This window comes from Macaca nemestrina, chromosome 4, assembly GCF_043159975.1.
Source record: "Macaca nemestrina isolate mMacNem1 chromosome 4, mMacNem.hap1, whole genome shotgun sequence".
NCBI classification, from domain to species: domain Eukaryota; kingdom Metazoa; phylum Chordata; class Mammalia; order Primates; family Cercopithecidae; genus Macaca; species Macaca nemestrina.
In genome coordinates this window covers 36,476,704-36,502,898 of record NC_092128.1, presented here as the reverse complement: position 1 = coordinate 36,502,898, position 26,195 = coordinate 36,476,704, and the positions used below count along the sequence as shown (strand labels likewise).

Genomic DNA, 26,195 nt, shown 5'->3' with positions numbered 1-26,195 from the left:
TTCATCACTTGGTTATCAAGAGAGTATTGGCAGCATATGTTTCCCTCTTATGTTACTTAGGTCTGTTTCTTTTCTCATCACCCCTTTCAGTGGAGCTATGTCATACCTGTACAGTACAACTAATTTCATCTGTCTCAGTCTGTATTCTATGCTGGCATCCTTTTGATGCTGCTGGTTGATGTGTACATTAGGGAAGTGTGTATGTTCATGCTACTGTGCATACATTAATGTACATTCTTTGTAACATAAAGTTCTATAGGTCTTGGCAAATACAAGTATGCATCTGATACGGTTAGGCTTTGTGTCCCCACCCAAATCTTATCTTGAATTGTAATTCCCATAATCCCCATAATTTCCACAGGTCAGGGGAGAGACCAGGTGGAGGTAACTGGATCACGGGGGTGGTTTCCTTGATGCTGTTCTTGTGATAGTGAGTGGGTCTCAGGAGATCTGATTTCTTTCTTTTTCTTTTTTTTTTTTTTTGAGATGGAGTCTTGCTCTGTTGCCCAGTGGTGTGATCTTGGCTCACTGAAACCTCTGCCTCTCGGGTTCAAGTGATTCTCCTGCCTTAGCCTCCTGAGTAGCTGGGATTACAGGCACCCACCAGCAAGCCTGGACAATTTTCTGTATTTTTAGTAGGGATAGGGTTTCACCATGTTGGCCAGTCTGGTTTTGAACTCCTGACCTCAGGTGATCCCCTGCCTTGGCCTCCCAAAATGCTGGGATTACAGGCATGAGCCACCGTGCCCGGCCTGATCTGGCAGTTTTATAAGCTTCTGGCATTTCCCCTTCTTGCACTTATTCTCTCTCCTGCCACCCTGTGAAGAGATGCCTTCCACCATGACTGTAAGTTTCCTGAGGCTTCCCTAGCCATGCAGAACTGAGTCAATTAAACTTCTTTTCTTTATAAATTACCTAGTCTTAGGTATTTCTTCACAGCAGCGTGAGAATGGGCTAATACTGCATATAACACACAGTACCATACAGAACAGTTCCTTCACTCTAAAAGTCCCCTGTGTATCCCTTTCTGGCTGACAACCTACCTCAGTTTAATTCCTGGCAAACTTGCAACTATTGTTTATCCCTACAATTTTCTAGAATGAATGGAATAATAAAATATGTCATCTTTTGGGTTTGACTTCTTCCATTTGCATTTACATTCAACTATGCCACTGCATTAATAGTTGTTTCTATCATTGAATAGTATTCCATTTTATGGATGTGCCATGGTTTTATTCATTCGCCGACTAAAGAACATCTTGGTTGCTTCCAAGTTTTAGTGATCAAGAATAAAGCTATTTAAACATTCACACACAGATTTTTGTGTAGACACAACCTTTATAAACCCATTGGTAAATACCTAGGAGTACAAATTTTGGATTGTATAGCAAGTCTATGTTTAACTTTATACAAAAAACTGGCAAGTTGTCTTCCAAAGTGACTGCACAATTTTGCATCACCACCAGCAATGAGTAAGAGTTTCTGTTCTGCATTCTTACAAGCATTTGTTATTGTCAGTTTTTCTGTATTTTCACCATTTTAGTAGGTGTACAGTGGTATCTTGCTGTGGTATAAACCTACTTTAAGTGCTCTGTTGTTCGCTTTCAAATTTAAATGCTACTGAAATTTTTAATTTAAAAAACTTCATGTTAAAAACCAAGCTCCCCAAATATACTATTCATAAAACCTTATCTACAGATGTCAGATCATGTAAGCCTTTTTGTTTTAACTTAAAAGAAGTTATTTGTTCTAATTAGAAAAGTATATATATATACTTTTGTATATACTTAATATGTATACCAACAATATACAATATTGGTAATGTGTGCACATATATATATACATATGTGTGTGTGTGTGTATATATATATAACCAATAGCTCTACCATCCAGAGATGAACACCAATTTTTTTCCAATTCTGTGTGTGCACATGTGTGTTCAGATTAAAACACATGTAAAGACCTAAAGTCTAAAGCAGGTATGAGTCTACAATGTTTGAGGAAAAGAAAGAAAGCATGGTGTAAGGAAAGAATGACAGTAGGCAAGGAGGTTGTAACAGAAGATGAATTTGGAGACAGAAGTCAGTTCATGCAGATCAGGGATTCTCCAACTTTGGTGTGTCTTAAAATCATTAGGAGGGCTTATTAAAACAGAGGGTAGCCCTGCACCCCTAGGGTTTCTGACTCAGCAGATCTAGAGTGGGGCCTGAGAATTTGCATATCTAACGTGCAGGGCCACACCTGAGAACTCCTGTCGGGCCTGCTACACTATAATGAGGAGTCTGATTTTTAGTCCAAATAAATTGGAAGACATTGGAATATTTTAAGGAATGTTGTGATTTGTTTTGAATTTTAAATAGATCATGATGACTGAGGTGTGAAAGTCAAATCAGAGAGGACAAGGTGGTAAATGGGAAAATAGTAAACAGACTCTTTATGTGAAATGATGGTGCCTTGAATTAGCGTAGTGGGGATATTAATATATGGATGGATTCAGAACAAATACAGTAAAAGCTCAGAAAAGTTGCAAATGGATCTGGTGCTAGGGTGAGAAAAGGAGAAACAAGGGAGATGTCTAGGTCACAGGCTTATTTAATAATTGCCTCTATGCACTATTCACAATAGCAAAGACTTGGAACCAACCCAAATGTCCATCAGTGACAGATTGGATTAAGAAAATGTGGCACATATACACCATGGAATACTATGCAGCCATAAAAAAGGATGAGTTTGTGTCCTTCGTAGGGACATGGATGCAGCTGGAAACCATCATTCTGAGCAAACTATCACAAGAACAGAAAACCAAACACCGCATGTTCTCACTCATAGGTGGGAACTGAACAATGAGATCACTTGGACTCAGGAAGGGGAACATCACACACAGGGGCCTATCATGGGGAGGGGGGAGGGGGGAGGGATTGCATTGGGAGTTATACCTGATGTAAATGACGAGTTGATGGGTGCAGCACACCAACAAGGCACAAGTATACATATGTAACAAACCTGCACGTTATGCACATGTACCCTAGAACTTAAAGTATAATAATAAATAAATTTAAAAAAAAATTGCCTCTATGGAAGGTTTTATGGGGATATGTCATAAGTTCTATTTTGAAAATATGTGGTTTGAGATATCAATATACAATTGGAAATATTGCATATGGAAGTTGGATACACAAATCTGAATCTACAAGAAAAATAGTAACAATTTGTAAGTCATTAGACACAAATGATATTTATAATCTTGGAACCTATTGAGGTCTTTAGTACACATTAATGGTTCTCAGGCAGGGTTGATTTTGTTCCACCCTCCAAGAGACATTTAGCAATATCTGGAGACATTTTTTATTTGACTAGAGGTTATGGATATTGTTAAACATCATAAAATACACAGAAAAGCACCTGACAACAAAGAATTTCCCTGCTCAAAACATCAATAGTGCTAAGGTTGGGAAACCCTGCCATAGACAGAAAAGTTGTCTTTCTAGTATGAAGAGAGCAAGGGAGCATAAGCGGTTTTTCAGATATAAAATTGCATCGAATATATATATATATATGTGTCACTTATGTGTATATATATGTCACTTACGTATCAAATTTAGAAACTGCTTAACTATATTATTTGACCAGCTGATAAACAAATTAAAAATAGCTCAAGAGTTACTTATAGCATTAGACTTAAAATGGCTGCTGTTAAATAGTGAGATATAATTACAATAAGAAAAGTAACATTAATTTTACCTTTAAAATATAACGGTTTAAATGAAAAACTCTGAATAATAAAAAGACCATATGCTGTCTCCAAAGCTCTTGTATTAAATTATGCTACCTGTACACCTTTGTTCAATGAAAACAAATGCACAAATTCATAAGCACATGACTGAATGAGCAGTAACACAGCTCTCTTAGGTATTAACAAATACACATATCAAGAAAACGGAAGAGAAAATCTGGATTATGAATGCAGAACTCAAAATCTCTGGAGTGTAGATACAGACTTGCAAAATCCCTAGAAATGGAAAAATTCCAAGAGTGTAAAGGAGGTAGAAGAAGAGGTTCTGAAACTAATAGAAATCCTGACTTCAGTTTTTTAAAAGAATTCTAGTATACAGAATGATCCTAGCATCTTTTTGCATCTAGCACTGTACAAGTAGTCCATTAATACCAGAAATTTTCAAGTAAGACTTCTGAAGGTTTTATTTTCTGGAAAATATCTCTGAATACAGTCTTCAGGTCTGGGTAAGATAGATTCACATTACAGAGGTTGAGTGTGGTGGCTCATGCTTGTAATCCCAGCATTTTGGGAGGCTGAGGCAAGTGGATCACTTGAGGCCAGGAGTTCAAGACCAACCTGGCCAAGATGGTGAAACCCTGTCTCTACTAAAAATACACAATTTAGCCAGGCAAGGTGGCATGTGCCTGTGGTCCTAGCTACTTGGGAGTCTGAGGCATGAGAACCGCTTGAATCTGGTAGGTGAGTTGCAATGAGCTGAGGTTATGCCACCGTACTCCAGCCTAGGCAACAGAGCAAGACTCTGTCTCAAAAAATAAAAATAAAAATAAAAGTAAACAAACATTAAAAAATTCACATTACAGAAGACATCTTTATATAGCCTACTCAATTAGAACACCTACTTCATTTGTAAGTCTGAAGATGACCTTTCACACAGATTTACCTAATGTTAATGCTTTTACTGCCAGCACAAGCTGAGTATAGTAAGGTATACTGAGATTAGAAGGTAAATACATTCTAGGTATGAAGAGATGACTACAGGAAAAGAACAATTTAATGTTAAAAGATGTGAGAGAAAGGCCTTTTCATGGGGAAAACGGAAAAGATAAAAGAGATAGATGCACTTTGGAGATGTTCTGTGATTAATCACAATGAACATGAAGAGCAGATGACTTCAAATATAAAGATGATCCTTTGAACCCAGGGACAGAAATACATTACATGAGAATTACCCTTTGAAGGTGGCCAGCACCATTCACATTCAATGGCCAGTGGAGCACACGTGTGAGAATGACCGAGTTGGTGGCAAGGAATTTGTATTTACCCCTTACACAACCAAATCCTATCACAATACTTTCTGTGTTACAGACAATTAGATTTAATAAATTAGAGGTGTAAACTGGGCTTGTGGGAAATAACAAATGATTTTATGTAATTTATGAACATAAAGTTCACATACTGCATACTGGTCTACCTTAATGATGAATCTAAAGAAGTTAAAACTGTTCTACCGTGGACACACAGGCTGACCACAACTCACCCTTCCCAGTTCTTTATCTTCCAGGGCCAGAACTCCAGTGCTTTCTGTGAAGAGTTTCACTTTGACCACAGGCCGAGGATGGGTGGTGGTGAAATCTCCTTGAGTCCCCCATCTGTAATGAAGCAACACAAATGTTTCTTAAAATGCAGTATTAATTTTTTTCCCCAAGGAGATGTGTCTCCATAGAAGGTAAATTAAACAATACAGAATCTTCTGTTCTCAATGAGCTTTTTATCTTTGCTTTTGTTTCTAGCAGATGGCATAGTCAAGAAGGAAAAGAACAATAAGCTTTACAGCTTGTAATAGTTACTCAGCTGTTCAAAAAATTAGCATGTTGGACTACAAAAAATAGCATGTTATGAGAATTTAGGTTAAGGTAAAGCAATATAGTTGTAGCTATTGAAATCTATTTATTAATTCAAATGCAAATTATAGCACCATTTTTACTGGCAGCTGGGAAAAATTGCTCAGTTTGTTTACATAAGAGATAGTTTCTCAGAAAATGACTTTTATATACTAAAGACTTTACCCCATTTCTTTTTGGCAGGACTTTATTAAACATTATCTTTTTTTTAAAGTAAGCATAATTATCTCAGATCTATTACTTTATATGACTTTTAAAGCTCCTGTCAAAAAGAAAGAAATATGCATCATAAGAATCTGAATGTTTTGTAGTTAATTTCACACTACATTCTCTTAGGAAGGGAATAAGTCTGTTGATATCTGGCTTTTAAAATCATCACAACAAAATAACATGTTTTCTTGGCTTGTCTTTTGATTAATAGCATCTTGTCTTTACTGCAGACCAGTTCATTCTAGCTGATTTACAAACTTAACTGGCACACACCTGATATTAAAAAATCTTATCAATATTTCTCACAACTCTGTGAGATCAGATGCAATGAAACAGCACAGCATGAAGAAGATGCCATTGAGCAAAATACCACAGAAGAGAAAAAAATGAGATTTAACAAAATACAGATTCATGTTAAAAATAAAACAACAAATAAATATCAATTTTCTTATGCTGTCTTGAAAAAACAAAACAATTCACCATTTTCACGGAGCTGTCTATATTTTATTTTATAAATCTCATTCAGAGAGCTTACAACATACAGAAAACTCAGTAAAGCAAGTGTAATAAAAATTGAACAAAACATTGTGATTGCCTTCCTCTCCTATTACAGCATTTATAAATGTGTACAGTAAAGCAGAGACCATTTCAATGACTGAAGCAGCTAGCATCTAGATGAAGTCTGTTTTTTTGAAACATCATATGCCAGAGGGAAGAGAAGATTCAATTAGGGAAGAAAAGCAGCTTAATTTCTATTTTAGACTTCCAGAATGGGGTTAGCAAAGAGTCTTTTTGCCATTTCACATAATTAAGATGGTTTACATAAAGCAACAGTAAAATAGAAAACAAAAATAGATTCAGAACCAAAATAAGGCATAAAGAAAAATTCTCAATTTAGTGTATGGAATCTCAAGCCTTGAATATAGTCAGGCAATCTGGTTAACAGCCTGGGAGCTAATTCTCATGACGTACCCTTTTTAATTTAATGTCACATGGTTAAATTTAGAAGACTAATAACCTTGGGAGACATTTTCTTATAACTGAAGTAGAAGATTTTTGATAGTCATATAGAAACAGTCTAATAATTTTCCGTAGAATTTGCTTTTCAAAATTCTCCCCATAAAACTTCTATGTACTACATTGATATTTTTTCTTTTAGTTTCAAAATCCTTTGAAAGTATTTATACTAAATGTTCATTTGCAATTCCCAACCTTCTGCAATACATGATTCTTCAAACAGAAAAGTGAGCTTTGTCTTTTAACCTGGCCCTTCTGAAATGCATTCCAATTCCACTTTGCTGGATAGAATAAGACAAATAACAATGAATGCGGGGGAAGAAAAAAAACTGTTCACTCACGGTTCCATGAACTTCCAGAAAACTATCTTTTACCTTTGATCCTTCACAGACAAGTATATTCAAAAACTATTCTACAATATTTATCACTGTAGCACATTTCTCATTTGTACATTAGAATATTTTTATACAACGATATATTTTTAAAGTGTCCATAAAATGAGATTCAGTTAAAGAATAATGATAAAGTGAAAACCAACATTCCTGCCATTCAGGTAAAATGGGGAATGTACTAGAACATCAGGAAAGCCCTCGTGTGCCCCTGGTCTCATCTTCCTCTCCTCTCCACCCTCACTACTCTGAAATAGCTAGCACCCTGAATTTTATATTTATCACTCCCTTGAATTTCTTCTTAAAGGGAATATTTTCAATGTTTTACCTCTAAGTGTGATAATTGCTCTAGGTTTTTGGTAGATAGTCTTTTATAGTTAAAAGAAATTCCCATATTTATTAGACACACACATAAATATATCAGAATATATGTGTGTATATATGTAATATATGCATATAATATATACATAATATATAAAATATATATCACAATTATATATGGAGATATGGTATGTATATACATATATACATATCTCATTCATATCACATACATCACAATATCATATATAACATAATCCTAATATACATACATAATATACATAACAATATCATATACATAACATACATTAATATATACATCACAATATCATATACGTATGTATATAACATATGTGCATATATACATACATTCGCACATATAGAAAGATCCAGAAATGAGTGCTCTAGTTTATCAAACATTTCCCTACATTTATTGAAATAATCTGTAATTATAGACTATTGTCTTCCTTTCTTGAGATAAACTTAATTAAAAAAATACTCGAATGAGTAGGCTAATACTTTGTTCAGCCTTTTATATAACGTCCATTATTGAGACTAGCCTGTAGATTTACTTCCTTGCGTTCTCCATGTTTGGTTTTATTGAATAAGTTGAAAAGTGCTATATTTTTATTATCCGAGTTGTCAAAAAATGATAATTATCTGTTCCTATAACTCACCTATTAAACTGTTCAAACCTGATATTTCTGTATGGGAAGATACTTGCTAATGAAGCAATTTCTTTATTAGGTGTAGCTATAGAACTACTCAGGTTTTCTCTTTCTCCTTGAGTGAATTTTGATAAGCACTAAGTTTTATGTTATTTATTTTGTCTAAGTTTTTCAAAAGTACTTTTACAAAGTTGTGAATTTTTTTATCTTTGAATCCTTATAGCATCTGTTACGTCTTTCTTCCTTCTTAATGTTTTATTTTTTCCATTTTTAAACGTGACAGAGGTTCGTCACTTTTATTGTTCTTTCCAAACTCCTGTCATTTGACTTTGACGATCCTCTCTACTTCATGTTTGTTTTTTATTTTATTACGTTCTGCTCTTTGCTACATTATTCCAATTTATCTATTTTAACCCTGCTGTTTAAAATTTTAAGTTGAATGCATGGTCATTAATTTTAAGCCTTTCTTCCATTCTGGGCAAGCATTTGTGACTATAAATTTGCTTTAAACCCTTTACCTACAGCACTTCATAAATTTGCCAAGTGCTGTTTTTACTATTATTCAGCTGTTTACAGGTGTGATGTAGAATTTCTCTCTACATATATCTTTTCCTTTTTCTTATTAAGTTCTATTTTTATTACGTCAGATTAGATAGCACAGCCTGCATAATATTGATCATGTGAAATAATTGAAAGGGGCTTTAACTTCCTGGTTTTGTGTATAAGTTTTCCATGAGAGCTCACAAAGAAAAAAAAAAATCTCCATTATGGGTACATTATTGTATTTATGGCAGAAGTTCTACTTTGAAGGTTTAGGACTTCTGAGTCAAGGGGAGGAAATGTTAATGACCAATTACTGTGAAATGAAGAAGGCTTAAATAATGTGTTCTCAGGCAAAGGAGAAGCTGAGGTACAAGAATACCAGCAGATCCTGACTGTAGCAGGCAGGAATACAAAGCTTTTACTGACATTCAACAAAAATGTACAATTTTAAAGGGGTGCATAAATAGTTATATATAAATATTTATCCTTGTATCCTGGAATGTTGGGATTTATTGTTTCTTTATAAGAAACTATAAATAAGAAACTTTCTTATAAGGAAAAGATAAATCCCAACATTCCAGGATACAGGCATAAATTGACACCAATTTGATAATTTCTTCTTTGGGAAATAAAGTTGAAAAGACACAGTTAGAAGATCATAAATTCTAGAATGAATAAATTAAAAACACAAGCCTCCCTGATCCCCCACCCAGCCAAAAAAAAAAAAAAAAGGGGGCAGGAAAAGAGTAAAGAAGGTAATAGGCCTATCTTCAATATTCACCAAGACGTCTCCTTATTTCCTACTTAATTGGTATGTTTAAACCCTCTCAGTAATTAATACCAGTTATTGTCTTCCCATTTTCTCAATATTTTATGATAAAAGAATACATTATCTTGCTGTCAGTTTGTGTTGACTCAAAACGAATTGCCTTTCTCCACTTCTCTGAATGTATTATTTATGAGGATTCAGAATTCCAAGGTAAATGTTCGAATGAATAAAAATCTACAAAGCACTTTTACGAGAACAGCAGGACTTCCTGGCTCTGAAACACAGGGTAATTCATATACCAACTGAAATAACTGACATTAATTATGTATTTGCTATTAAATAAGGGGTACTGGAAATTTGTATCAGGAGCCAAAATACATGTTCATATCTTTTAACCTAGTAAGGTTATTTCTAAGAAGTTATCCTATCAAAATAATTGTAAGTATTAAAAAGATTATAAGCAGAAACATATTCATGACAGCATTATGTATAACAGTAAACACTTAAGAGAAATATAAAATATTAGGGGAACGATTATGTAAATTATGGGGCATGTGATGAAATATTTTGCTGCTATTTATAATGATGGCTATAATGGCAACATAAAACTAAGCATGATATAAAGTAAACAAAGGGAGGATACAAAACTGAATGTGTACATTTCATTCATTTAAAAAAATGGAGTACCTTTATGTGGCAGATGACATTCTAGTGTGAGCAACCAAAGTCCCCATCCCTTGGAATTTCTATTCTAATAGGAGATTTTAGATAACAAATAATTATACTGTAACATGTATTCCTTCTCACCCCTGCCCTGCCTTCTCAACAGGCTGGATAGTTCCATGGTCTCTTACAGTAGCTAGAGCACCTGATATAACTTGTGCCCACTTTTGACCTGTCTGAAAGTCGATAGTGATATGAAATGACAGTTTTAATTTTTCACATGTCCTAAACTTATTTGGGTAATAAATCAAATATATTTATAAAATTATATAAACTTGGCTTTGGTTTTGAGCTTTATGTTCTACAGATCTCTCCTCAGCCGTGTTACCCTGTTTTAACTATTGCAGCTTTGCAAGATGTTATGACATCCGTTAGAACACAAAGAAAACAGACATTTTCATCTTCTTTCTATTCAACAAAAAGGGAAGGGAGGAGGTGTCTCTGTTAAACTCTGTTCTAATATTTATTACTGGAATCTTAAACTTTTTTCTTCCTTGTGTAGAAAAAACACACATTCTTTAATTTATTTCAGTATTTTATATATTGGGGTCCTAACGAATATCTATTTCCTTTATATTGTCTGACTATTGGGCATATGTAAGAAAGTTATGGCTAAACTCTATTCATTTTACAAATGATTGCATTTCCAATACAGTGAGTGCTTTTAAAAATTATTTGTCACCAAATAACCTGTTAACTCTATTAAAAAGATTAAAATTATCAAATAAAAATGACATATAATTACAAAAGCATCACTAATTTTATAACAGAAAACATTAAATAAGGATTCAGCAATAGGGATACAAATGAAAGCCTATAAAGAATTACAAATAATTATTAAGATTTCTCATGTTGAATTTTTTTTTTTTTTGCTTTTAGTTCCTGGGTACATGTGCAGGTTGTGCAGATTTGTTACATAGGTAATGCATGCCATAGTGGTTTGCTGCACCTATCAACACATCACCTAGGTATTAAGCCCAGCATGCATTAGCTATTTTTCCTAATACTCTTCCTCCCTCCATTCCACCCCGTGACAGGCCCCAGTGTGTGTTGTCCCCTCCCTATGTCTATGTGATCTCATTGTTCAGCTCCCACTTACAAGTGAGAACATATGGTGTTTGGTTTTCTGTTCTTGCACTGGTTTGCTAAGGATTATGGCTTCCAGCTTCATCCATGTACCAGCAAAGGACATGATCTCATTCCTTTTTATGGCTGTATAGTATTCCATGGTATACCACATTTTCTTTATCCAGTCTATCACTGATGAGCATTTGGGTTGATTCCGTGTCTTTGCTATTGTGAATAGTGCTGCAATGAACATACGTGTGCATGTATCTTTGTAAAAGAATTTTTAATATTTTTTTTGGGTATATACCTGGTAATGGGATTTCTGGTTCTACATCTTTGAGGAATCACCACACACTCTTCCACAATGGTTGAACTAATTTACATTCCCATCAACAGTATAAAAGTGTTCCTATTTCTCTGCAACCTTGCTAACATCTGTTGTTTCTTAACTTTTTAATAATCACCATTCTGACTGGCGTGAGATGGCATCTCACTGTGGTTTTAACTTGCATTTCTCTAACGATCAGTGATATTGAGCTTTCCTCATATGTTTGTTGGTTGCATGAATGTCTTCTTTTAAACAGTATCTGTTTATGTCCTTTGCCCATTTTTTAATGTTTTTTTTTCTTGTAAATTTATTTGAGTTCCTTGTAGATTCTGGATATTAGATCTTTCTCGAATGGATAGATTGCAAAGATTTCCTCCCACACTATAGGCTCCCTGTTCACTCTGCTGACAGTTTCTTTTGCTGCGCAGAAGCTCTTTAGTTTAATTAGATGCCATTGTCAATTTTTGCTTCTGTTGCAATTGCTTTTGGCAATTTTATCATGAACTCTTTGCCTAAATTGTATTGCCTACATTTTCTTCTAGGGTTTTTATAGTTTTAGGTTTTACATTTAAATCTTTAATCCATCTTGAGTTAACTGTTAATAAGGTGTGAAGAAGGGGTGCAGTTTCAATTTTCTGCATATGGCTAACCAGTTTTCCCAGTATCATTTATTAAATAGGTAATCCTTTCCCATTGCTTGTCAGGTTTGTCATGATGAAATTTTTTAAACAATTCAACTATAAATTATCATTCTCAAAATGTAGCCATTTTAAGATTAAAATGATATAACAGATTCTTCCAAGAATAGAATAAAAGTTTTGGTTCAAAACTCAAACATCCAGTATTTATTTGGTAGCATTGATTCTGATATTCCCTGGGAAGTAGAAAATCTTTCCAAAAGTTTCCTGCACTGGACTTTAAGTAGGTCTAAGGTCTTTCTGCTGTCCTATGGGAGATTTGCTGAAAAAACTGACTTTGGATTCACTCAATTCATGAAAATGAGTAAGGACTGTGTTATTTTCATTGACTCATATTTGGTGAGAAGATAGATGGGCACCTCCCCCAAACTCATTATGATGAGTCAGGAGGAAATAAAGATTCTTGAAAACAGGATAGTGAGTTGATCACAAAGGCCTGATGGTATCCTCAAGGGTGTCAAGCAATATCATTTTTAACTGCATGCCTTCTTGAGAACTGGGAGCCAGGAAACTTGCCTGACTGAAAGCACACAACTGTGTCTCTGCTCTTGCAGCTATGTTTATGCCAATGAGCTGTAGTATCCTTTAGTTTCATTGAAGAAACCTGTATGTGTTGGTGTCTTTCTATTAGTCATTGTCCTGCACATAATGGCCACATACACTCCAAAGCCATGCTGAAGCCCTGGGAAAATGTGTATGTAAAACAGGTATATTAATAGATGTGCAAAATGTACCAAGTAGACACAATATCCCACTCTTACTAATAAACAGTATTATCTCCTTTTAATTGAATAATGTAATAACCTCTGAAAATTGGGAATTAAGTTTAACAGGAGAGAAATACTAAGAGCCTGATTATTAATTACATAAATAGAAATTAAATAATAAAACACTAAAAGATTTACAAAACAATGTTAAGCACTGTACAAATGTTTTTAAAAATAGCTTTCTTGATTAATATGAGCAATTAAGACAGTCTTGTGGAAAACTCTAAGCAGAAGTTAATACTTATGGAACAGCAGCTTTTAATATTTTAAAAGTTCAACACAGGGCCCAAGTATATAAAAGGCTTATATAATACTAATGTACTTCAGTCAAAGACTCAGGGAAAAATGATGAAGATAACTAAGTTTTCATGGCAACATGGGTGGCTGGTGACACGTCGTTTACCATGATCCAAACCATACAAGATTAAAGGAACTTATCTTGGGAAATTCAAGTGCTTGATTCCAATAGGCTGTTGCAAATCCAGATACAGATTTGGGAGTGATTAACATAGAAACTGTTGTATAAACTATGAAAATGAACGAGCTTATGAAGGGTGCACTAATACATCATGATCGTAGGGACTTCTACCTTACAAGTGTGGGCTTATACATGTATCTCCATGCTTACATGTATGCTTTTAAACACATATATATTTCAAAGGTTTGCAATCATTTATTGAGGTATAGTTTACATGCAGTAAAATATAATCATCTCAAGTATAGAGCACTATGAATTTTGAAAAATGCATGCAATCATGTATACCGAATGTTTCCTCATTTAAGATGTTTGCACTATGCAAAACAACCAATGGTTCAATGTGAATTCCATCAAAATCCTAACATTTGCAGAAATATGAAAATCTACCCTAAAATTCATAAGGAATCTCTAGGGACTCCAAATATCCAAAACAATTTTAAAGAAAAAAAAAAAAAAAAAGAACAAAGTGGAATGCATCACAAGCCCCAATCTCAAAATCTACTAAAAAATAATGGTAATCAAAATAGTGTGGTCCTGGCAAAAAGACAGATATACAAACCAACAGACTGGAACAGAGAGCCCAGAAACCAACCCTCACACATATGGTCAAATGTAATGCACATTTATTATTCATTTAAAAATTAATGGGATATCCAAATTGTTCTATAACATATTCTTTTATGTAACACTATATCTTGAACTTCTTCATGTGTCAGAACATGGATTTATGTAATTCTTTTCAAGACTGTAAGACATTCCCCTTGTATGGCTGTGCTATAATTTATTCAATCACTCTTCTAATGAAGGACTTTAAGGTTGTTTCCAGTCTTAAACATTACAGGCAGTGCTGCAACAGACACCTTCATATATATTCATCTGTTTTTACATAAATAATGAAAAGAACAAAAGATCAGGGACAGATTTCTAAGGCACCCCAATACTTTAAACTTATCTTAAACATAAAAAAGTTATCCTAACAGGTTGATTCATAAAACAATTTACCTATCTAGTAAAAAAAAATTACAACAAATAGCTCCATTATAATCCTAAGTCAAAATTTTAAATAATTCATTGCAATACAAAATTCAAATTTACTAGCAAGAATTTCAAAATTTTATGATAAACAAATATTATTTCCTTTAATTGTAATAGTTAATTTGTACAGCAGGTTTTTAACTCCTTTTATTTACTGAATGTATTTTAAACCAAATTTTCTACCCATCTAACTAAATTAGTTTAAATTGGGTGATCAATGTTTATAAAAACTGCCTAACTTATCACCATCATTATTGTTGACATACTATAAAAGTATCTGAAATTCCAACTTGAGATATCTAAATTGAACTACATACAGTTTAATAATATACTGCATGCAATACAGTGAGGACAATGAATAGAATGGCTTTCTAGGCCATGAGGATAACATTCATCCCACAAATCACACTGTCATTTAAGACATCAAACTATACTACTCTATATTTTCAACAAAACAAAACAAAAATTCTTCATAGTAATATATCAAAGATAACAATCTAAGTGAAATTAGTGACACAAATATTACAACATTATTCTACATAGTTTCACATAAACATTGTGGAAAAAAGACTGATTAAATAACAAAAGGAAATAAAAAAGAACCAGTACATGAGACCTTGCCCACAGCAGAGTACAATGGTGCAGAAATAGGGCTACAAAGTACAGACCCAAGAGACAGATTCTGGTCTTGGAGACCACCAATAAGTGAAAAGACCCAGGGCAAGCAACTTTACCACAACCTAATAATACGTTCCTCAGAATATAGTGGAGGTATCAATGAAAATGACTCATGTTAATAACCGTAAGAGCACAGCACGTGTCTCATAGAAAGTGCACACAGAATGTTCATTATTTTTACTAGCATCCATATTAGTACTGCTTTAGCTTTACTAGATAATATCTACCTGAAAAAACTGATGGTTTTGAACATTAAAGTGTTCATCTGTTTCATAAAATGGTGACACTAAAATCCAGACAATATCAAAAAAAGAGAGAGAGCAATAGAGACATCAACTAACAGCAAAAATGGCAAAGGAGATAAAAAGAGAGGAAGAAAAAGAAGCCATGTGAGAATCTGAGGAGAGGAAGAGAAAGGGAGACAAGGGGGGAAGAAATGAGATGATTAATGAAAGGTCAACTTACAATAGGCAAAGTGTTACGAACTGAGATTTACTTTTAATCTTAATGTATTTCTGTATACCATCTTTTATCCCTCCTTTCAAACATAATTTACAGTCTATAAAACTGATATGACACAAATTTTAATAGAAGAACTAGAAAATACCCTTTAAAGTAACTAAGTTTTATCATTCTAGACTTTTGGGAGGATCTTTCGAAAACACTGAATAAAACTTTCTATTATGATGGAAAGATAACACAAAGTTATTTGTTTCTTCAAACGTGACAAGAAGCAGGTGTAGCAGCACACATCTGTAATCCCAGCTATTCAGGATACTGACACAGGAGGATTGCCTGAGGTCAGATGTTCAAGACAGCCTGGGCAACATAGTGAGACCCAATCTCAAAAAGGAAAACAAACAAAAAACAAAACAAAAAAACCATTACAAGAAGAGACAAAATCCTGACATGACATCTTGCACTTTAAGGCAGAACAATATTGGGGAATGGGATGGAAGGGATAATGACTTTCATAATAAGAGAAAAATCCTACAAGCTTTATCTTCCTTCTCTTCCTTATTGTCTCATAGAAGTTTCCCTTTCCCTTCAAAGAGCTAGTGCTCATTTGGTTGCTCTAAGGATTGCAAAGGCCTCAGGACAAATAGGATAAAATTGTCCTTTAAAGTTTGTATTTCTTTTGTGAAGTATTCATGCCATTAAACCTCCATATCCAGAGTAGAAAAATCATATTACACTTGTACCATTTTCTTCTGGGAAAGTTTAGCAAGCATGTTACCACAAAATCAGGTTTCAGAAATAACAGAAGAGATTATCTCTCACAAGCATTTTCCTTTCCTTCCCTCATAACAGCACAGTTCAAAGACATTAGCTTGAAGCATCTAATTTTGAAGAGAACAATTTTTCACATCTTGCATTACAGTTTTACTTGGTCAAGTAAAACTGACCAAGTAAAACTGTAAAGCAAGATGTGACAATGTACAAAAAAGTTCAGTGCTTTATAAGATGAAAATCAAGATTTTTAAAAACTTACATATGGGAAAGAATAAGTAATTGATATATGTTAATTTAACTTTAAAGCATAAAAAATGCACAAATCCTCCAGAAGGATGTTTAAATAATCAAATGCAATGGTGTGGAAATGAGCACAACTATACTGTATACACCAATAATTACTAATCTACAGAAATTTACCAGTATGTTATGTTCATATTGTTCCCATACACTCAACTTTGATGTTTACGTGAGAATCTCAGCCTACTTGCTCCCATTTTGTGGGACCAGAGTTAGATGTGTTATATGAACTGAATAAAAAAATCCTTTCAAATGTAATATAATGAATATATTACCTTTTAAAGATAAGAAGTACTAGAGAAATTTAAAATAACGGGTTGCAAACTATGAGGTTATAATTATCACTAGGTAATCAGTTCAGCATATTAAAAGTAAGAGTGTCCATCAATAACTAGTACTTTCTTTACAAGATATCTTCCACTAATTGATGTTTCATTTGACAGAACTTTAAGTGAGGGTTAATGTTCTTTTGGGCCTGTCATTTGGTGGCATAAAAATGTTTTGCTTTATATTTTCTTAATTTGAAGATCTTGGAATTGCCAAGTACTATAATGTCAGTACATACTATTCTTAATTGCTTACATTTAAAAGCAAATATTCCTCAGCTGTCTCCAACTACTCCAAAGGTAAGAGAGTCTTAATTCTGTATCAGAGCAGTAACATGGAGGGCTTTACAGGGGGAATGCCAGGATAGATCATCTATATGGGTTTATTGCATTTCCCCTGGGAATGCCCCTTTAGGGCTCCCCTGAAGATACAACAACTTTTTTTCTTTCCTAAATGACAGTTTCTTTAGTTGAAATAAAGAGAATTTCCAACTACACAGAAGTAGAATGGAAGCAATAGGAAAAGTCCCTGCATTACACAAACATCCCAGATGCCATAGAGGGTAGGATGACCTGAGACTATTTCTGAGAGTTGAAAAGAGCCAAAAATACCAGGAACTCAACAAAAGCATGATGCATACAGCAGAGGCAAGTGGATATTCAAGTGCATGGTGAGGGCTCAAAATTAGTCTTGGGAATATCCAGAGGGATACCAGCACTGCGGTCCACTGTACAGAAGTGACATGTCACAAGCAGCCTCAGGAGTCCAGTCAAGCAGTGAGACCTGGTAATCTTCACAGGCCAGACAGTTGCTGCCAGTTATCCTGTTGCTTATGGTTCCTGTGAGATCTACCCACATGTTACTCAGGGAAGGAAACCCCACCTGCTGTCGATTTCCAACAGCCACAGTAACAACTAAATGTTGAGATACCTTGGAACAAAAATGCTATACACACAGGCTTTTAAAGCTTAAGAACATTTAAGCTCATTTTGTTAGAAAACATTTGATCCTCATAACAGCTCCACTAAGAATTTAAAGGGGTGGAAATCACTGCTATTATCTATGTTTCTCCAACATCTACCTACCTGGCACTTAATGGAACATTTAAATAATGACACTTTGTGTTAATTATTGTTCTCATTGTCCAGAATCTGAAAGGATATTTAGTAAGCACCTATCATATGCCATTTATGGGAATGAATGATGAAAATGCAAAGATGAAGGCAAACAGACTCTGGCCTTCATGACTCGGGTTTGTGTCAAAAGGAAAAGTGTGAAATGTAAACAAATACTATAGCAGTGAGAAAAGCTTCAAGATGACCTTCATTTTAAGACAGAAGTCATTACCGATGTATGTTTATGATTTCCCTCAGCAACCATAGCTACATCCCCACTGTAAACAACATTGTGCTCTGGACATAAAAGGCACACATTACATATTCAAGAGAGAAGACAATGATGTGCAGAAATAACATAGAATTTGGAATCTAAGAGGACTGGGTTTGAATCCTGGTTTCCCTACTGAAGAACTGGGTTAATTTAGGTTCCTTTACAGCAACACAAACCCATTTTGTGTTGCTATAAAGAAATACCTGAGACTGTGTAATTTATGGAGGAAAAAAATTATTTGGGTCATGATTCAGCTGGCTGGAAGACTGGGTGTCCAGTGAGGGCCTCGGGCTGCTTCCACACCTGGTGGAAGGCAAAGGGGAGCTGGCATGTGCAGAGATCACCTGGGGAGAGAGGAAACAAGAGGATGAGAGAGCAGTGCCAGGCTCATTTTAACAACCAGCTCTCGCAGGAAGTAAAAGAGCAAGAACTCACTCAAGCCATTCATGAGGGATCTGCCACTATGAGCAAACACCTCTCATTTGGCTTCACTTCCAACACTGGAGATTACATTTCTACATGAGGCTTGGGGGGGTCAAATATCCAAACTATCATCATATGTCAGTTAAACTTTTTGAGTATCTGTTTTCTTTTCTAAAAATAGAAACACTAATAAGTCCTGCCTCACATAATTACTCGGAAAAAGAAATCTGCAAGTAAAATAACTATCATTATATCTGGCAAATTAGAAGACTTAGCAAATAAATGCTTGTTCTTAATTTACCTGAGCACTGCTGCTATGGTTTGAATGTATGTGTCCCCTTACAGTGTATACGTTGAAATCCCAACTCCCCAAGGAGGGTGGTATTAGCAGGTGGGACCTCTGCAAGATGATTAGGTCATCATTGTGTCTATGCCCTGTGTCAGTAGAGAATAACTATAGAATACTCCACAAAAATGAAATACCACTTGACTGCTTAAGTAGAAACCATAGTTTTGTCTCTGAAATGAATCTCTTATCATTTTTTTATTCTCTAAAAATTCTTCCTTGAAATAAAAAAAAATACAAAGTCCATTTGTACATATTGTAAAATCAAATGCTACTTAGAGGTTAGAAGACAGTTTACCTCCAATTTTCTCTGTAATAACTCACAAACATTAAGCTAACCAATCAAGTAACATATCTGATACGCTTTGGGAGAATAAAAAATGTAACTGTGGATTTTTGTTCCAATTTACTCAAGGTATAAATCTATTCAGCATATTTTTCAATGAAAGCATACAGAACTTTTGGCAAAGGCAGACTTGGCATCTTTTTAACATTTTATTTTTTTTGAAACAAGGATAACACAAACATGAGACATTATTCTAATAAAAACATTATCTGGGTCCTTCGACCACGAAAATCATACATGTTTACAAAACAGACGACATTTTGTTGCCTAGGTAGGTATTTAATTATTTTAGAACTACCATTTCTTTTTTCTTAGATTCCCTACATAAATATATTTTCTAGCAATTGTTTTGTGAGTCCTCATTTCCACAGGCAAAAGTCAGAAGTAAGCAATGTGGGTGGAAAATTTTTAATTCAAAACAAGCAGAGTTGTGTATTTGGTTAAATAGAAATATTCTACCTTTGCTACGAAGATGTCTTTTTTGAAAAATACCCTGGGTATTCACATAAGAGTTGGGACAAAAGGAAAATACCCCCTATGCTTTTTAAATGAGAATATTATAATAGCTTTAGAAACGTTCCAATTCTAGCTTACATTTAAAAAGTAGTTTCTCCAAGAAACCCCAAGTGATATATAAAGGAAATTTAAATAATATATACCATTTTTGTTGCTGCAAAAATATTCTGGATATGTGAGATGGAATATTAATGCTGCAATTTGTGAAGGGACATTTGGGCCACAGAAAGTGATTTGTACAATGTCACTTAGCAGATTGTATTTAATTATGTAGTGGGTGGAAATTAGGGTGACAACTGGCTCCCAGCTGCTATTAAGTCCATTCAGACTCATTTAACTTTCTCATGCATTAATACTAGCAGGCCAGTCAGTGAATATCTACAGTTTTATAGGCGTAACTAAGTTTGGTAAAACAGTGTCCTCCCTATAGATGAAGTACTCTTACTGACACTTCATTAATAAGTTATTAAGATAATACTGTTGTCAGTTATTGGAGGTTAAATGCTTCATCAAATAAAGGTTAGTTACAGAACCAGATACTGAGGATACGATGATGAATAAGACCTGCCTTCTGTCTTCTGGGAGCTTCTAGTTTTTGTTGGGGAGCAGACAAAAAGACAGACAACTAGAGCATACAGTGAGAGTTCTGGGGACTGAGAATATATAGGGTGTTACTGAAGACCTCTGGGGAAGGAGGGGAGCAAGGGCTCAGGGAAGGCCTCACAGAGAAAAGCATCCTAAACTAGAGCCTTCAAGGAAAGGTAAAGGGAAAGTAGTTAGGTGCAGAATGAAAGGAAGGCAGACCATGTGTAAGGATAGTATTCTTCCCAGGAATGGGACCTGCTCCTGGTAGGGACAGCATCAAAAAAATGTGTGGACACAGGCCAGGGAAGTTCAATAACTGTGGATGCAGGGGATAGTTCCACTGATAAAAACAGCTTCCTCCAAAATGCAACAGAATTCCTCCTTGAAAATACTATAGAGCATAGAATCTAAGCTGGAGATGCAAGAGGTGCAGAGATAAGTGGAAGTCAAACCAGACAGAGGCTCCTGAAATAAACCTAGCAAGGGCCCAAACCAAGGGGCAGGCAAGGATGATGTGGTAAGAAAGATTTGCTGGATATTAAGAAGGCAGAATCAACAGAATTTACATATAGAAATCAAAAAAAGAAGAAGAAATAATAAATGGCCAAGTCTCTGGCTAAGGAATCCCAATAGCTAGAAATACCACATACTGAGTTGATAAACAGAAAAGGAGGAGTACGTTTAAAGGTGAAATATAAATGTTTCTATTTTTAATGTGTTGAGTAAGTTATCCACGTGAATATATCCAGAGAGGATAAAGATTGGCTGCCTGGTATTAATCTGGATAACTAAAAAGCATATTTTGTTAACTGTAGAATTTATTTTAGTAACAGTCTTCTTTCTAAACTTGAAAGCTATTTCTTTGTATTCTTTCACAGGTTTAGGCCCTTTGTAAAAGTTTATTTCAGATAAACAATGTTACATACAATATGAAATATACATACATATAGGATACAGTATATATATATATATATATATATATATGATATACTATACTATATTCTGTGTTACTTTAACATTTATATTTCACCTCTAAACACACTCCTCCTTTTCTGTTTATCATCTCAGTACCTATACTGTTTCTTATCTAATTAAAGGCAGTGATTATATTTTCCTGTGAAATTCTTGCTCATCCATGCTATATGGATAAATATTCCTAGATCAGATTATCTTCCTTGTAATATATCTTAATTCACATAAGTGGTGCTACAAAACTGTGAACTATTTTGATCAACTTAAAAGAATTCGCTGTTTGACAATTACATCTTCAGACTGGTTTTAAAAAAAGGATGGCTACAAAAATGGACGGACACTCTTCATCCAGGCCGTCAGAAGCTACATGATGGAAAGAAAACAAAACAAACAACACATGCAGTAGCTAAGTCAAGGAATTAGCCTCTTTGCGAACAGAAAGAGCAGTTCCATGGAGTCAAAGCAAGAAAGCCAAGCTGAGACTGGTGTAAACAAGTTTCTCTTTCTAAAGATCCCACCAACTGTGGGAAAACAGCAAAGGTCACTGGCTTAGTTGGGGACCTTCTCTGAAAAAAACTGAGCCATGAAACTGTCACAGATATGCCCAAGAAAATATTAATGATGAAATTTTAATGTAATCACCAATCTGTCTGATTATAGGGGAAACAAGTCCATCTGTTAGTAAGTCTCATAACAAACGTGACTAATCACATTTAGTCCACAAACTTGCTCTGAGTCTTCTAGAAATACTGTTACTTCTGTAATTTTAATGAGCTTGCCACAGCAGAAATCGAGGCCCCTGCTCTAAGCAATTTATAATTCTATTCCCACTATTAGTAAGGTATATGCTTAGCAAAAAGCTCAAATAAACAGTAAAGTCCAACAAAAACTTTTTATGACATGAGTTTGTTCAGAGCTGAACTTAAAATAACTTATGTCTGTTTGGGTCCTAGTTACCAAAAGTTTCATTTAATAAAGGACTAATGAGCCTCTCCCAGATGTTGGATCAGTGGCCTTCACCCAGAATCCAGTATTTGCAGAGAGAGAATTCAAGAATGAGGCAACCTGAAACACTGCTCACATGTAAAACAAACAATTGGACATTTTGGGTTTTCAGAGGGAACCAACAGCTAAAGTTATTTAATATTGATGTGGATGTTGATATTTAGCTACTGATTTTATTTTAACAAAAAAAAAATGCACCACTTTAAAAACACAATTTTTTAAATGTGGATAATGATAGGTTAAGTTTTCACATCATTAGAATCATATTCATAGTGCATAAATATTGTTCCACTTTTTTTTCCTAGACATCTACCCTACTTGAAAGTGAAGTAATACAGGACATAAAAGATGTAATTTCATCTCTACCATTTTGGTAGAACTATATAAAATTCATGATTTTTTTTCACATTCAAATATTAAAATTTTTGAAGATTCTTATGAGAATTTGCCAAATTCAATATGATCCAAATGCTGCCATCTGCCAGCAAAGCTATATTACGGCAAAAAAGGAAAGTTAGACATTAGAACACAGTGAGAATTTCACAGACTTGCTTCAGGTAAAATTTGCTATTTTATAAGCCAAAAGACTTCACATCTTCGCCAACCAGATCCATCTTGCATTTTATGTAATAAGGAAATCTGAGCCAGGAACACAAAAGTGTTACTTGTCTAAAAATTGACTAATTCTTCATTTTTATTTTTTAGCCACACTTCACCACCACTGTGATTTCTCTGGTGGTCTTAAGTCAATGAAGTTCCGGGAACAAAACAAATTAAAAATAGGCTCATCTTCTCTTCCTTAAAAAACATTTCTTTAAATAATGTTATATGAATATCTTTGCAGCCATGTTTCTAAAGCCTATAGTTTTAATTTGGAAGACATGTAAGTACAAAAAAATTCCCCAAATCCTAAGTTTACATAGACTTATTCTTCCCAGGAAAACAAAACAAAATTAAAAAAAAAAAAAAAAAGTGCTGTTATCTTCCAGGTCGCAGAGTTCCTATACTTAGAAAATTTTCTTCAAATTTCAAAGAGAAGGAGAAACTCCTGTGGACAATAGCTCTCATGCTGCAAAAGTTACCTGATAATTATCAGTACTTCAGGAGATTTAAGTCTCCCTTTTAAACAGGAAGGCTTAGAAATTATAATTTTAAAAAAACTGTATTAATTTTAAAATATTCAGCTTGCCATTAACCTTACTAAATGACTTACTGACAAAAAATGTCTTATAAATAAAAGGAGAAAAATCACTGTCATGGATATATAAATAATAGTGTCTCAGTAAGGAAAAATACGTTACTTAGGTGGTTTGAGCTAAAAGTTTCCGTTAAAGCAGGAGAACCTGTAGCAGACTGATATACATATAAAATAATTACATAATGCATAGATCAGAATCATGGCCAAATTAAGAAAAAAAAAGAAAGTTTATTTTTTCAAATGGGAATTACCTCATTTGAATGTGTGAGATGGGAGGTGTAGGGCATACATTTTAAAATACACTTCACTTGCAAAGAACGTCAATCTTCATCTTACGACCACTGCAATTATACTGCATACAAAACTCCATAACTAAAAAATCTCTATATAATGTGTATATAGAAAAACACACTATGGAAGCTAAAAAATGAGTATTTTTTGCTCTGAAGCTATACATAAGTCACTAGAATATAAAAATGGAAATATATTGTATTGACTTTGTGCTAATGAAAAAGAGAGTGTTCTGAGATCAATATGGGTACAAAACCTTCACCAAGTTGAACTGGTCTTGAAATATCAATCAGAGTTCCTGGGCAGAGAAAGATCAGGGAGGTACCATGTGTATACACAAAGGCATGAGACAGTATGACATTTTTTGTTTTTGTTTTTGTTTTGAGACGGTGTCTCGCTCTGTCACCCAGGCTGGAGTGCAGTAGTGTGATCTTGGCTCACTGCAAGCTCCGCCTCCCGGGTTCACACCATTCTCCTGCCTCAGCCTCCTGAGTAGCTGGGACTACAGGTGCCCACCGCCACGTCTGGCTAATGTTTTTTATATTTTCAGTAGAGACGGGGTTTCACTGTGTTAGTCAGGCTTGTCTCGAACTCCTGATCTCAGGTGATCCACCTGCCTCAGCCTCCCAAAGTGCTGGGATTACAGGCGTGAGCCACCACACACGGCTGCATTTTTGACTCCCACTCTGCTTGGATCTCCAGTTCACTGAGGTTATCTGAATACTCTGATTCGCAGAAACAACCTCATCTATTCTCTTCTTACCACTGAGGACTTACAAAGTGTTCCAAGATATTTTTATGAACTCTTTCAGATTTCCCTGTATCTGAAAGAATAGCAATAATATAAGGTTGCATCCAATTTAAGATTATCATTTCTTTTGCTAATGCACGTGTCAGTTACAGAGGAAGATCCCAGCTTCACCTTAATTCCATAACTCCAGAACAAGTAATAGTCAAGTGCTCTTCATATAATGTATTAACATGGTGCCAACATGGAAGACACGGCTGTAAAATTACTGTCAACAACTGCAGGACATTATGCTGCACAGCACTAGAGATCCTTTGACGGCTGCACTTTAGCACAGCAGATATAAATCTTCAATGACATCAACTAAGACACAAAACCAATGTTGATAGAGAATATATGACAACCAACGAATCTTTTACCTTCATAACTGACACTAGGCATTATTCATTTTGAAACCTATCTCCATTTGATTGTAGCTAACTCTCAAATCTTAAAAAAAGATTATAAAGTGCTTAACAAATAAATATTATATGACAATACAAACACCCAAGCCAAAAATCTCAGAAAGGACTTGGGAAACAAAAGCACATTCCACTTCATAAAATAATGTTTGCTGTTTGGTACTGTCAAAAGCACTCAATCCTTTATTAAGTGTGAAACTCCTCCTGTAAATTTCCTGGACTTAAAAATAGGATGCTAAAAGAAGAGATTTTAAAAAAGTAGAAAAATGAATACATGAGTAGAAAAATAAAAAAATAAACACCACTTAAAGCAAAGGCTAAAAGAAAAAATAGTGAATATATGGGCAGAGGTACCTGCAGAATATAATGATTGAGTGTTCCTACCTATATTACCCCAATTAACTCACAAAATGGTCCTTGAAATAGGTACCACTCTTTCTTTCATACCAATGAAGAAACAGACTCGAACAGATACAAATAGCCGCAGTAACACAGCTAACCTGTGGCAAAGCTAGGATTTATACTCTGCAATGTCTCAGTCTTTCTCGTAAAACCATGTTGTACTGATAAACACCCACTATAATCCCCTGTCGTTAACATTTTAAAATGTAGAAATTCTACTACTGCATGATCTTTATATGTAGAATCTAAAAAAGTGAAACTCATAGGAATGAAGAGTAGGACAGCGGTTGCCAGAGGCTGAAGGTGAGGGAAATGAGATGTTGATCA

General features: G+C 34.6%; 1 protein-coding gene across 10 annotated transcripts in view; it reads right to left on the bottom strand.

Annotated features, from left to right (window-relative positions):
• Positions 1-26,195, bottom strand: part of LOC105475142 (calcium dependent secretion activator 2) — a 564,483-nt gene that overhangs the window by 269,134 nt on the left and 269,154 nt on the right. For all 10 annotated transcript variants that reach the window (XM_011730292.3, XM_071094565.1, XM_071094564.1 and 7 more), the window contains one exon: positions 5,274-5,385. In XM_011730292.3, the coding sequence (XP_011728594.2) occupies positions 5,274-5,385 (112 nt within the window). The remainder of the gene's footprint in view (positions 1-5,273; positions 5,386-26,195) is intronic.